The following is a 12,164-nucleotide window of genomic DNA, read 5'->3' as shown; positions in this document are numbered from 1 at the left end:
TGCTTATTTTTATCAGGCAGCGGTGTGCTGTTTGCCGATACAGCAGCACTGTGACTCACTGCCTTTGTCGTCCCCCACAGCAGCTGGAATCTCACCAGGACGACTCGCTTCACACGGCTCTGGGCTGCCTGAGTACCGAGCTGCAGAAGCTGGGGGAGGTGCACTGGATCTGCCCCATCTTACACGGCTCTGAGGAGGAGGTGGGCACCTTGCCCGTACCCCGCTTTGCTCCGCTTTAGCCCGGTGTACGTTGCTGACGCTTTGGGACGACCGTTTGCCCGCAGGTGTCCAAAGGCTGCAGCAAGAGCGGCATGAAGCTGAGGATCAAGATCAAGAAGGATCGAGAGAAGCTGCAGAAGCAGAAATCCAACAGCTCGCTGTGCTCCCTGCCGGGTAAAGACACCCCCGCCTCCTCTCCACGGTCCTCGGCCAATGGGAACAGAGCATTACAGTGATGTCACACGGGGCAGGTGTCATCTGACCGTAGGGCAGAGGAGCCCTCTGTTGCCTGAGCTTCTGCACCACTCACTCCTCCTCTTTTTAAATGTCGTTATCATAGCGCCGTACCCCCCCCCCCCCCCCCCCACACACACACACACACCACAGGCCCTCTTGTTTCCCTCCTCTGCTTTTCTCTACCTCCGAGAGTCTTGCTTGTGTATTTTGTGGTTTTTTGCATCTGTTGATTTGTATTCAGGATCAGGAAGCACAAAGGGGGACCTGGGGCACATGGGAGACTCACTGGCTTAGGGGAATACAGAGAGATTACCGTTTGCCAGAAGAAGAGTGTGCCCTCCAGGGGGCAGTGTTTTTTTTCCATCGCAGCATTCCAGAGTTCCAGGAAAGGATCATGGGTCATAAACCGTGACCTACCCTGTTCAGCTAGTCTCTTTATCTCTTTAATAAAGTGAAAGATGACAGGCTCTCTTTTTATTGGATGATTATTTATAGGTTATTACTCAGGTACAGTGGGGCGTGCATTCACAGCACACTATTACCGTTATTTAATTCTTTATCATCCTATTTATGACAGCCTTTCAAAAAGGAGATTTACTGAAAGGTCGAGGTATCAGTATTTTGCACTCTTGGATTTTAACTGGTCACATCAAAATTAGTTCTGCTAATCCATCTTTAGGGAAGTCTGTAATTATTCCCATGCTGATAATCCCTAATGTACCATGAATCACTGCGCTAAAATACTTCTTCGGAAATGCGAGGCAACAGTAATGGCGAGGAAATTGCTGTGTTCTAATTGACTTCACTCGATTCCTGCAGGTCCGTGGGATTTCAAAGGTGGGTCAAGTGAGGCGGATTCGGCCGGCCATTAACGAGGTCCGAGAGCAGCCCGGACTTCTGTACTCATCCTGAAAGAAGATTCTGCCCAGCCAGTGGACAGAGCACCCTCTACAGCACGAATCCCATCACACATCACCCTGTATCAGTGAACCTGTATTTGGCACAAAGAGTGAAACACTCCTGAGAGAAGCAGAATCCAGGAGCATTTCTGGGTCAGACTTTCACCTGCATTCTTTTATCCTTTTTCAATGACAGTCAGAGAATGAAATGGAAGACTTTTCTTGAACAAAAACTGTGAAGGTTAAAGGGATCAGTTGCTAGTTGAGGGAATTTATTAGTATTAGTGTGGCTGAGAACAGGAGTCTTACGCCCAAACTGGCCTCTTGTACAGCACCACATTGGCCGGGTGCTTATTATCGTGAGAACAGATGCCAGCCAAGCCCCATGCATTCTGGGGGGCCGGAAGTAAAGCACGTGTTTCTTTTTCTGACCAATGGGAACATCTCTGTTCCTTCTCCTGGCCAATGACAGCAGCTCTGTTCCTTCACCTGGCCAATGGGAGCAGCTCTGTTCCTTCTCCTGGCCAATGGGAGCAGCTCTGTTCCTTCTCCTGGCCAATGGGAGCGGCTCTGTTCCTTCACCTGGCCAATGGGAGCGGCTCTGTTCCTTCACCTGGCCAATGGGAGCGGCTCTGTTCCTTCACCTGGCCAATGGGAGTGACACTGTTTGCGGCACACTCCTGCTGCAGCCCAGGAGGAAGGTTACTCAAGTGCCGCCATTTTTAGCTCAGCGCACATCACCTTGCACTTTGTTTTCGAAATGCAGATGTTAACCCGTGTTACTATCATTCTTGACAAGTGAATGTGGTGAATATATATGTAATTTAAAGTTGTGTAGAAGGCGTGTACAGTATACTGTTTCATTTTGCGCACAAACAGGTATTACAGACTAGATCGAAAACTCTAATTCGACAGTCAGCTTTAAAGAAACTGTGGGTTTTAAGCTAGGTACGACAATATTTTATTTGCTAAAATGAAAGTGCTTCAAATTTCAAAAAGCTTGAACAAAATGAAGAAATTTCAGAGTTAAACACTGATGCCTCGAATGTAAACAGTAGGACTGGGCAACCTGGAAGTAAAGCAATGGCTGTCTGTGGGAGCTGGGTTTGGGAAGCCTTACTGAGCCGGGCGCAGAGAGCCTCCCCGGCTGTGTCTCTGCAGTGACTACCGTAAAAGTGTAGGCATTCTAGAAGTGTGGTACGTAGCTCCAGGTCGAACATATTAAAAGCAAAGCCTTTGTTTAAATGCCAGGCAGGTGGAGAGCTCAGTGTGACTGTGCAGCTGGGATATATGAAGCCATTAATGTCAAGTCACTGACTGAACTGTATAACGAAGTGGGGTGTGTTGAATTGCCAGAAAGTAATTACATTTTACACACACACACACACACACACACACAAGTATTTCAATTGCAATCCCATGACTGTGCCAGAATACCAGTTTAAACATATTTATTTATAGTGTTATTTCTAGGCATCTGCCTTCCTGAGCCTGTTATAGAGTCACCAGGATATTCATCAGTGTTACTAGGAAACATGATGAAAAATAAAGTGTGATGGGATTTTCTTTTTCTTTGAAATGCAGCTCTGGTATCATGTTGTACAGCAGTGCGTAAAAATAATGTCATGAAAAAGAATAAACGATCAGAAAATGGAGCATTGAGTTTTTTTTATCAAGCATATTCATTTTTAAAATATAGCCAACCATCTGGTTTAAGGTGAGTTGTTATGGTAACCATTTGCCAATAACTGCAAAAATAAGTGTGGTTCTGGTAAAAAAAAAAAAAAAGCCGCCGCCTTGTAGCTCCAAGCATTTAATTTCCCCTGGCGCTAAATGCTGTGTATTTCTGCATGAAACCGGGAAAGGCATCAGCATGCACAATCGCTCACGGCAAACATCAGCGCTTTTACACAGATACGGGGTCTGCAAGGGATCTGGGAATATAACAGCAGTGTTGGGGAGGACAGGCAGAAACCTGCCAGGCTCAACATAACACCCTATCACTGTCAGTAGAAGATGCTGTAATACTTCACCAATTCTTCCATCCAGTCTCTGTATCTGCTTGTCCTATTCAGGGCCATGGGGGGTATGGAGTCCACCCCAAAGGGTATGGGCACAAGCCAGGGAACAACCCAAGATGGGGTGCTAATGCATCACAGGGCACACTCACAGGCAAGTTTGGTAACTAACCTCATCCACACTGGAGTACCTGGAGGAAACCCCACGACAGCACAAGGAGAACATGCAAGCATTGCATACTTGGAACCTGGGCAGAGACTTGAACCCATGTCTCAGAGGTGTGTGGGAACCACACAGCAGTGATAACCACTGCATCACCATGCAAGCCCTTATTCTTAAAAGGGTATCTGTGGTGCCTTATAGAGGAGAGCTTCATTGGAGCTTATGAAGCATTATAATCACACTATAAAGCGTTATGACTATCAATAGAAGATGCTGTAATGCTTTATTAATTCTTATTCAGACCATTAAATTGCATTCTGAAGGTGTCTACAGTGTATTAAAGACAGCTTCAAGCAAAGTGTTACCATTGACATGACACGTTTTCTCCCAAAATCGATCAGTGCTCCTGCTTGCTACCAAGCTGCACCCCCATCCTTTTTATAAACCGCATTCATTTTTAACTCAGTATGTGTTTGTGTAAAATAGGCCTCTGTTCTGCAGGCTTTTAAAACCATTCAGTGATGGTCTGTCTGCATGCTAAGGTGTCAGGATTTGGGGGACAGAGGGGGGAGGAGCACATGCAGCCAGATTCTGCCTTCACATTGTGGGAATAAACCATTAATCCTGCATCCTGGGGGGGGGGCTCCACCTGAAACGACTGGAGACATTATCTTAACGACATTAGCTTATAGCCATTTTTTTTAAATAAAATATCAACTGAGTTTTGCAGATATAATAATAATAATACAGTGGACAGTTTTCCATTCCAGGTCTGGATTTTCTCTCATGACTGCAGTCAATATGATGGATGCAAAAAACACTCACCAGCAGGTGGCAGCAGAGTATCTAAAGTAAACTGTCTATTTGGACATTTCTCAGTCATAGTACAAAAAAGGGCATTCCAAGGTCAGTTATTTCCTTAAAGCTAATCTTTACACACAACCTTACTTGTAAAACTCACTCTTCTGCAAAACATTTCATGAGCAGAATTATTTCATTATTATTATTATTTCAGATAATTCTGTGGTCAAAATCAGCAGGCTGTTCGCGGTGCTGGTGACCAGGAGGTTATAAGTTAGAATCCCAAGGTCGGCTTAGTGATTTCACCGTTGGGCCAGTGAGTAAGGCCCTTTATCCACAAATGCTCCTGCGAGTGGCTGACCCTGCCTTCTCTTTTTCGCATTATGCAAAATGAAAAAAAATGCAAATATAATCTAATAATAGCTATGTGGGCAGTGGTGGCTTAATGGTTAGGGAAGCGCACTTGTAATTGAAAGATTGCAGGTTTGAATCCCTGACCAGCAAGACATCACTGAGGTACCCAGAGCAAGGTACTGCTCCCCGGGCGCTGAATAAGCTGCCCCCCGCTATGTCACATATGGGTTAAATGCTGAGAACACATTTTATTGTTGTGTGCTGTGGTGCGTCACCAATGACAATCACTAAATTCTACAGGTTGGGAAACCTGCTTTTACCATTTGAGGCCAAGCACTTGCTGTTAGAACATAGCAGCTGTAATACGATGATGAAATCCACATGGGAGCAGAGAGGAGCTCATTCGCTGTTACATAATCTCCATAGGCATGAGTGATGTAGACAGACATGCTTGTACTCCTGCTCCATAATCCTAACAACTATGGTCATCATGAATAATAATAAAGCAGCAAAGACAGCTTCTCTTTCAGAATGAATAATTAAAGCTCACAAAAGCCAAAGATACAACAGTAAAAATCTTGTAGCTTCTATTCTTCTGCAACAGAATTTTAATCAGACTGAATTGGCAAAGTAAATCCCCCCTTTTGCAGGTAATATATGCTTCTTCCCTTTCCGCTACAGTCAGTATTCAAGATGAAGGTCTCATGACAAACAGCAGTGATGCCATCTGGAAGATTTAAAGTGTCAACCAAATAAGGGGGCGTTTGCTCTGCTCAGTTGTAATACTGCTCTTAGCCTGACCAGAAGAACTTCTTCCAGTTTTTCAAGTATGGTGTGATCAGGTTGTTCAACAGAAATTCCTCTTAACCTAAGAAAGTTGTAGAGGAAGTTGAGGAATTAAACAGTAAAAGACACATGATCCTCAAATCCATCCACTATGCAGACAGGTAGATTTTTGAAGACAATGCCCTCAGTCTGGGCTCATCCAAGCTGTGAAGGAGCTCCATCCTGCTCATCGAGAGTCAGAAATTACAGGGGAAGGAGTGCACCAGCATGAACATACAACAAGAAATCATTATCAAAAATGTTTTATTAATGCAATGATAAACAGCAAATAACTGACCGACAAATGAAATCATATCAGAACCTAATACAACCAATATCTAAATCACATAAAAGATCTCAAAAAATATCGGAATATAGCTCATCGTTGTTAAATGTAAAAATGGTAACGTACATACAAGCTTACTTTTCGATCAAAAAATAGAATCTGTGAGAACCAGAGATATGTCAATGTGCGATGTCTTCATGCTCTGTTGGTCCCATTCCCCTATTCTTACGGCTGGAACGAAACACTGGGCTCCCAGCGTGTGGAAACGGCCCCGCCATGCTGGCAGAGGCTTTCTGAGAACTGACACGACTGCATGAAGTGTTACAATTGTTCCAGTTCAGCCAGAAATAACTCATTGTGAGAGAAGAGGCAGGGGATTCCAGAGATCAGCGTTTAGTGCAGATCTCAGCCGGTCTAAAAGAAATACACACACGCAGAAAGACACTGGCATGAAGTGAGTGGATTACAGGTGACAGATGGGGGGGGGGGTCCACAGCCTCTCAGTCTAAACTATGTGAAGGGCAAGGAGGGTGAAACATCCCTCACACAGCACCTCACTCCTTTGCAGGTGTCTTCAATGCCTTGCTTAGCCAACAAGTTGGAACTCTGAGAGAGACTGATCAGAGCTCTGTTAGAGACACCATCAGAGATATGCAGGCCCCCAGCAGGAGGTTAATATTAGTGGTGGCCAAATGAAGCGTCATGAACCAATTGCTGCATTTTCTGACACCACTAGATGGTGCTCTCTATGCAAAAAAGCGCTCAATTCATGCCCCAAAGCAAATCAAGCGTGTCATCCAGTGGTGTCAGAAAATGGGTAATGAAGCTTCATTTGACCATCACTAGTTAACATAAGCCTTCTATTGCGTGGATGGTCACTGCAACCATCCAGCACGTCACAGAGCCTGGGCTGCGATTATGACCGGCTGAGATGGGCAAAAAGGACTATAACAGACCACAGCACAGAGCCATAGTACAGAATCCATGGGATACTATAGGATAAGGACAGCGTTCTGTGGTAGGTGGGAGTTAGAGAGGACTTACAGACTTTTAGTTCACCAAATGACGTTAGTATTGGCACCCACATGGAAATTAACACACAACACCAAGGTAAGAGACTTAATCAAGATCAGCACTTGGTATTTCTGAACAGGAACGAGCACAAATCGCCTTCAGTCGCAAAACACATTCCCCAGACCGACAAAGACGACCATTAACCAAAGAAAGCACCAGATTCAATTTCATCATCGCAAACATTACAATGCAATTTGTGTTCTTCATTCACGGGCAAGTCAGGTGAAAATCTATACATGCAGAAATCTTTTACAACGACCCAGGGAAAGGAAGAGGATTTAAAAACAGACAAAGCTGCATTTACCAAGGGAATGGAGATAAAGTAGAAATAGACCAGGCTGACAGGTAGAAAACAGAGGTCAAGGATCAAGGGCAACTGGAGCAGGACATAGGATACCAGATCCTAAAACATCACAGATGAGCTTTTCATATCTTACACTGTCGACAACACGTATTTTCACATTTCTAATTTACAAAGAGCGAACCTTTCATTGTATCCAAAAACTCACTTTTGTGATTTTGTGATTTTGGTTACAGGAAGCTAAAAGGACTAAGAGGAAATTAAGGGGGTAAGGTAATTATCAAGGTGAAAACAGGTTTCGGTCACTAATTGCCTGAAGACAAATGTGGTCTGTGAGGTGTTCCTTCCAGTACTGATCACTTTAACCCTTCCTCTAAGCATGAAAAAGCAGCATTGTTCACCAAAATCCAAGGGTTAAGGTTAAAAAAAAATGAAAGCCCGTGTTCTATGACGACCTCGGTTAAACGGAAGGGTTGGGCCTGGCACAGCAGATCCTGAGGCGTGGTGATCAAAGGAACCTTTAGAAGGAGCTACATTCTTTTATTGCACAGAGATATCAGGACCGGAAGCAGTAAGGACAATGCAGACACCCATGGCTGCGTTTCACCACCTTTCACAGGAAGGAGCTCGCAGCCACACTAAGCAGCAGCCTGAGTGCACAGAGAAGGGTCAGAGATCCTGACCAACCAGTGCTACGACAGCAAAATGCTGGTGGGAGTTACACAAAAATATTCTGAGGGCACAGCGAAAAAAACGACTGATTCCGAGAGAAAACCAATCAAAATGTAGAGGAGGCTGGACCAACCAATGAGATGTCTTGGCCCCACCTCCTCTAGTTGCTTGCACCCACATCCTCTGAAATCTGATTAGCTATCTCTCTGAACCAATCATTTTTCTTTCTGCCCTCAGAACTCCCACGAGCCTGCAGCATGGTCCAATTATATGGTTGGTTTTTAGTGCCATTTTCAAGCAGCCCTCTCATCCTGGTTGGCCTGGCCTGATAGGAATGGAAAAACAATCTACCCTGCATTCCTCGTGCAATACACAGAAATATCACACATAGAAATTCTCATGACAGGACATCTAGAAATGACATCACTTCCTTTAACAGGTTTTAGAAAAGCATGCATGACAGCCCAAGCCCACCCCACCCCAGTATGTACAGTAACGACACGAAGTGCAATTCGAGGGAAAGCAGGATTTTTGCATACACCTCATCTCAACTAGCAAACGGTGCTGAGAAGTTCTTCAAAGAAGTTCTTCTGGTGACCGCAAACTGTCCTTTCTGCTTCTTCTCGTTGGCTACAAAAGCATCATTGAACAAAAAGAAAGTACAACTGCAGGCAAATAAATATATACAATGGTCAGAGTGTGATGCACGACATTTTATTTCTTTATGGCAAAAAGAGTAATACCCTATGAAATTATGCATAAAAATATTTTTTTACTTCCCCCTTTCACAAGTCTTAATTCCTGATATAATGCATTTTATAAATTAAATGTACAAAACAGAGAAATGAAAAAAAAAAAAAACATTCCAAGATGGTGAGGGCTCTGAAAAGAGTGAACATTTGGCTTTAAGGAGGACCTGAACGAATGTGAAGGTTTACCCTTCCCCTGGCGTCAAATACAAACCATACGTGTCTCTATACTCTTCATTTATATGCAAATATACTGTATATCATGTTGCGAAAATAAACTAAAGATAAAAATATGCTGAGTATGAGTGTGTGTGTGTGTGTGTATATATATACATACATACATACATACATACATACATACATACACACACATATACAGAGAGTAGGTGAGGCAGCTGTCCACTGTTTGACACTGACCTTTAAAAAAAACAAAGCAAAAATAGATACTCTTATTCCCTGATGACGAATCGCTGGGGAGCCCCCCCCCCCCCCCCCCCGGCACGATTCCACCCAGGATCTGCCCCCATCGGTGTGGTCTGCCCCGACTTACGCTGAAATTTACTTCTGAATGCTGCCGCCTGGCCTGGCAGACGCCAGCAAAAAACTGCACAGGAGCAGCAGCAAGGGGACCTAAGACATCACGACAGGGGACAATGAAGGACACTCGGTCACCAGAGGGCGCTACAGATGCTAATGTGATACTGGCAAACAGAGCACTATTTCAAATTACTGTGGTACAAATGGTTTTAGAAAACTACTGTGAGACACACAGGAATGTGTATGGTCAGATTACACAACATTTAGTTTCCCCAAAGAGACATTTTCCAAGCTCACCAGTGAGCCGTGGGAGCTTCACCTAGATAATACAGACAGGCCTGCATCCCCAGGGCAGGCCAAATGACAAATGATCCATGATATAACATTCATTGCATACAAGTTCATGCTTCTGAGGGTGCAATTAAACAGGAAAAAAACCTAAACATTGAATGTGCATTCAGACAGACTGTTCCTTCAAAGCAATGACTGTCTCTCTCTACCTAATGCTTGCCAAACAAGTTCCGTGCAACACCTAGAACGCGGACGAGCCCTCAACACGTGCATGATGAAGACAGAGAACTGAGAAAGAAGAGGGGAAACAGCAAGCTGGGCCCAACCACCAACACCAAACAATCACATCGCATTTCTTCACCACGACGCAGCTGGCAGGAGGAACCTTCTTTCCAGGGGTCCAAACCACTACCACTATACAGATTTTTAAGAAAAATTTTACAAAATTATCCCGCATGTGAGTTCTAGGTTCTAACGAGAGGAGGAGGAGCACACGAGATCTGGGATTCCATAAAGACATTGAGATGGACACGATCTTGGTGTGGAGATACTAACGGAATACCCTACAAACATGGTCACCTAAGGAGATGTTTCCTACCAGACAGCGAGATAGCAGCCCTGGAGGCTCTAAAACTATGTACCAGACAGGAGACGGCTTAGACAGAGTACTGCACTGGACTACTCACTCTATACTACAACTGGCATGAGAACACAAGGCTACAACTGTTGGGAGAAACAACCAGCCTGTTAGGCTTTGGGGCACAAAGGTTTGTCTGGGGAGGTTACCCTGTTTTCATTATTGAAGCAACATATTAATTGGTTAAATTATTACTTCTTAATTCTCACTGAAAACAACAGTGCTTTCAATGGTTATTTTGTGTCAGGGAAATACAGATAAAGAATTCCGCTCACTACATTCCAGCGACTGGCATTGAGTTTTGTGCACTTATTCACTTATTACTTGGTAGCTTCAGAGTTTTGTGCTGAGAGGTGTACAGTAAGGGACACAAATGACGATGACAGTCCACCCCGGGGGCCCAGGGCCCAGCCCAGCGGCCCTCGAACATGCAGCACCCCTCGAGAGACGCTGACGTCGTCATCCAGTCAGGCACTGACAGGTATGGGAGCAGCCCGGCCCACATCAGCACAGCCGGTCCAGGAACCTGTCCACACGCACCCAGGCACTCATACACTCACCCCAAATCTGTGAATCATTAAGTGTGGAACGCTAACACCAGCTTGCTTAAACTGGCTAAGTGCTGCCTAGGTAAACAAGGCAGCTGCGAGCCTGGTCTGCCCCAGATGCAGCCCGCAGCATGCATGGCAAGAACTCACAGCACGTTAACACATGCGCACAAACACAGACCACCCCTTTACAAAACACCTCTACAGAAACACTGGGAGTAACGAACGGACACGCTCATGGTCAGGCGTGTCCCTGGGGACTCACGCCAGCAAACAAAGAGCACGGGATGCGACGGGAGCACAGAGAAGGTTCTCCGCATCACAAACACGCGACTGCGACTGCTCCCGGGCCTCATGGAGGGCGCCACGCTGGGTCACAGCTGCCCAGGGCATTCTGGGATAGCTGCTTTCCACACACAGTCCTTAATCAAACCAGAGACACAGAAATCATTTTGGTAACAGATGCTTTAGAAACACTTAGAAGTTAAGGAAGTTGACTATGGACCTGCCTTAGACAGTTAAAAAATGGGCTATAACAGGCAAAGGGAAAAAAGCGGTTATCCAGTGCATGGGGCAATCGACAGTCATTCTGCAGGACAGAAATGGATGGGGGCAGAGCACTCAGATGCAGGGTCCGCGTTGGGCAGGTCCAGGCCCTGCTCCGGGCAGGGGGAGACCCATGGACTCACACACGCCCCGGCCTGCACGCACATGCGCTGCCAGCCCCTTCAACTTTATCCTCTTCTGCATTCACTGTTGGTTTTTCCTGTCATGCTTCCTCCGCCTTTTTCCATCCTCTTTCTCTTCCTGCCATCGGTGCGAAACCCATCCGCGACACTACATGAACTGCATCTGCCAAGGAAGGGGGCAGAGACGTCAGTCAGACAGAACACCGACACTCAAAGCTCCTCTGTCTCAGGGCGGCATCAGGGGCACTGAGGCACGGAGGCACTGAGGCAGGGGGCAGAAACATCACTCAGACAGAACACCGACACTCAAAGCTCCTCTGTCTCAGGGCGGCATCAGGGGCACTGAGGCAGGGGGCAGAAACATCACTCAGACAGAACACCGACACTCAAAGCTCCTCTGTCTCAGGGCGGCATCAGGGGCACTGAGGCACGGAGGCACTGAGGAAGGGGGCAGAAACATCACTCAGACAGAACACCGACACTCAAAGCCGCTATGTCTCAGGGCGGCATCAGGGGCACTGAGGCACCGAGGCACTGAGGAAGGGGGCAGAAACATCACTCAGACAGAACACCGACACTCAAAGCCGCTATGTCTCAGGGCGGCGTCACAGGCACTGTGGCACCAAGGCACCAAGACAGGAGGCATATGCCCCCCTAAAGATACGCCACACCGTTTCCTGTTATCATCCGAATAAAATGCCCTGCCAGCAGTTCACTCTGAAGAAATGCTGAGTTCTGCTGCCTCAGGTCAGATAATGGAACAGGCCAAGCTGAGATAAAGGCTATAGAGTTAACCATGCCCCCCTGGCTGGGGACTGTTCACAGCATCCCTCTCTTGTGTAGAAAGAAGGGAGGGAGGGATGG

General features: G+C 46.0%; 2 protein-coding genes across 11 annotated transcripts in view; one reads left to right on the top strand and one right to left on the bottom strand.

Annotated features, from left to right (window-relative positions):
• LOC111856913 (diacylglycerol kinase delta-like) overlaps nt 1-3,010 on the top strand; it is a 50,251-nt gene extending 47,241 nt beyond the window's left edge. For all 4 annotated transcript variants that reach the window (XM_023837232.2, XM_023837230.2, XM_023837233.2 and 1 more), the window contains exons 27-29: nt 81-200; nt 285-393; nt 1,276-3,010. In XM_023837232.2, coding sequence (XP_023693000.1) covers nt 81-200; nt 285-393; nt 1,276-1,328 — 282 coding nt within the window. In that variant the 3' untranslated portion in view covers nt 1,329-3,010. The remainder of the gene's footprint in view (nt 1-80; nt 201-284; nt 394-1,275) is intronic.
• Nucleotides 3,011-5,763: 2,753 nt separating this feature from the next.
• Nucleotides 5,764-12,164, bottom strand: part of LOC111856884 (phosphatidylinositol-binding clathrin assembly protein-like) — a 30,289-nt gene continuing 23,888 nt past the window's right edge. For all 7 annotated transcript variants that reach the window (XM_023837178.2, XM_023837184.2, XM_023837182.2 and 4 more), the window contains one exon: nt 5,764-11,463. In XM_023837178.2, the coding sequence (XP_023692946.1) occupies nt 11,449-11,463 (15 nt within the window). In that variant the 3' untranslated portion in view covers nt 5,764-11,448. The remainder of the gene's footprint in view (nt 11,464-12,164) is intronic.

Source organism: Paramormyrops kingsleyae, chromosome 24 (genome assembly GCF_048594095.1).
Source record: "Paramormyrops kingsleyae isolate MSU_618 chromosome 24, PKINGS_0.4, whole genome shotgun sequence".
NCBI classification, from domain to species: domain Eukaryota; kingdom Metazoa; phylum Chordata; class Actinopteri; order Osteoglossiformes; family Mormyridae; genus Paramormyrops; species Paramormyrops kingsleyae.
This window is presented reverse-complemented; position numbering and strand designations above follow the sequence as displayed.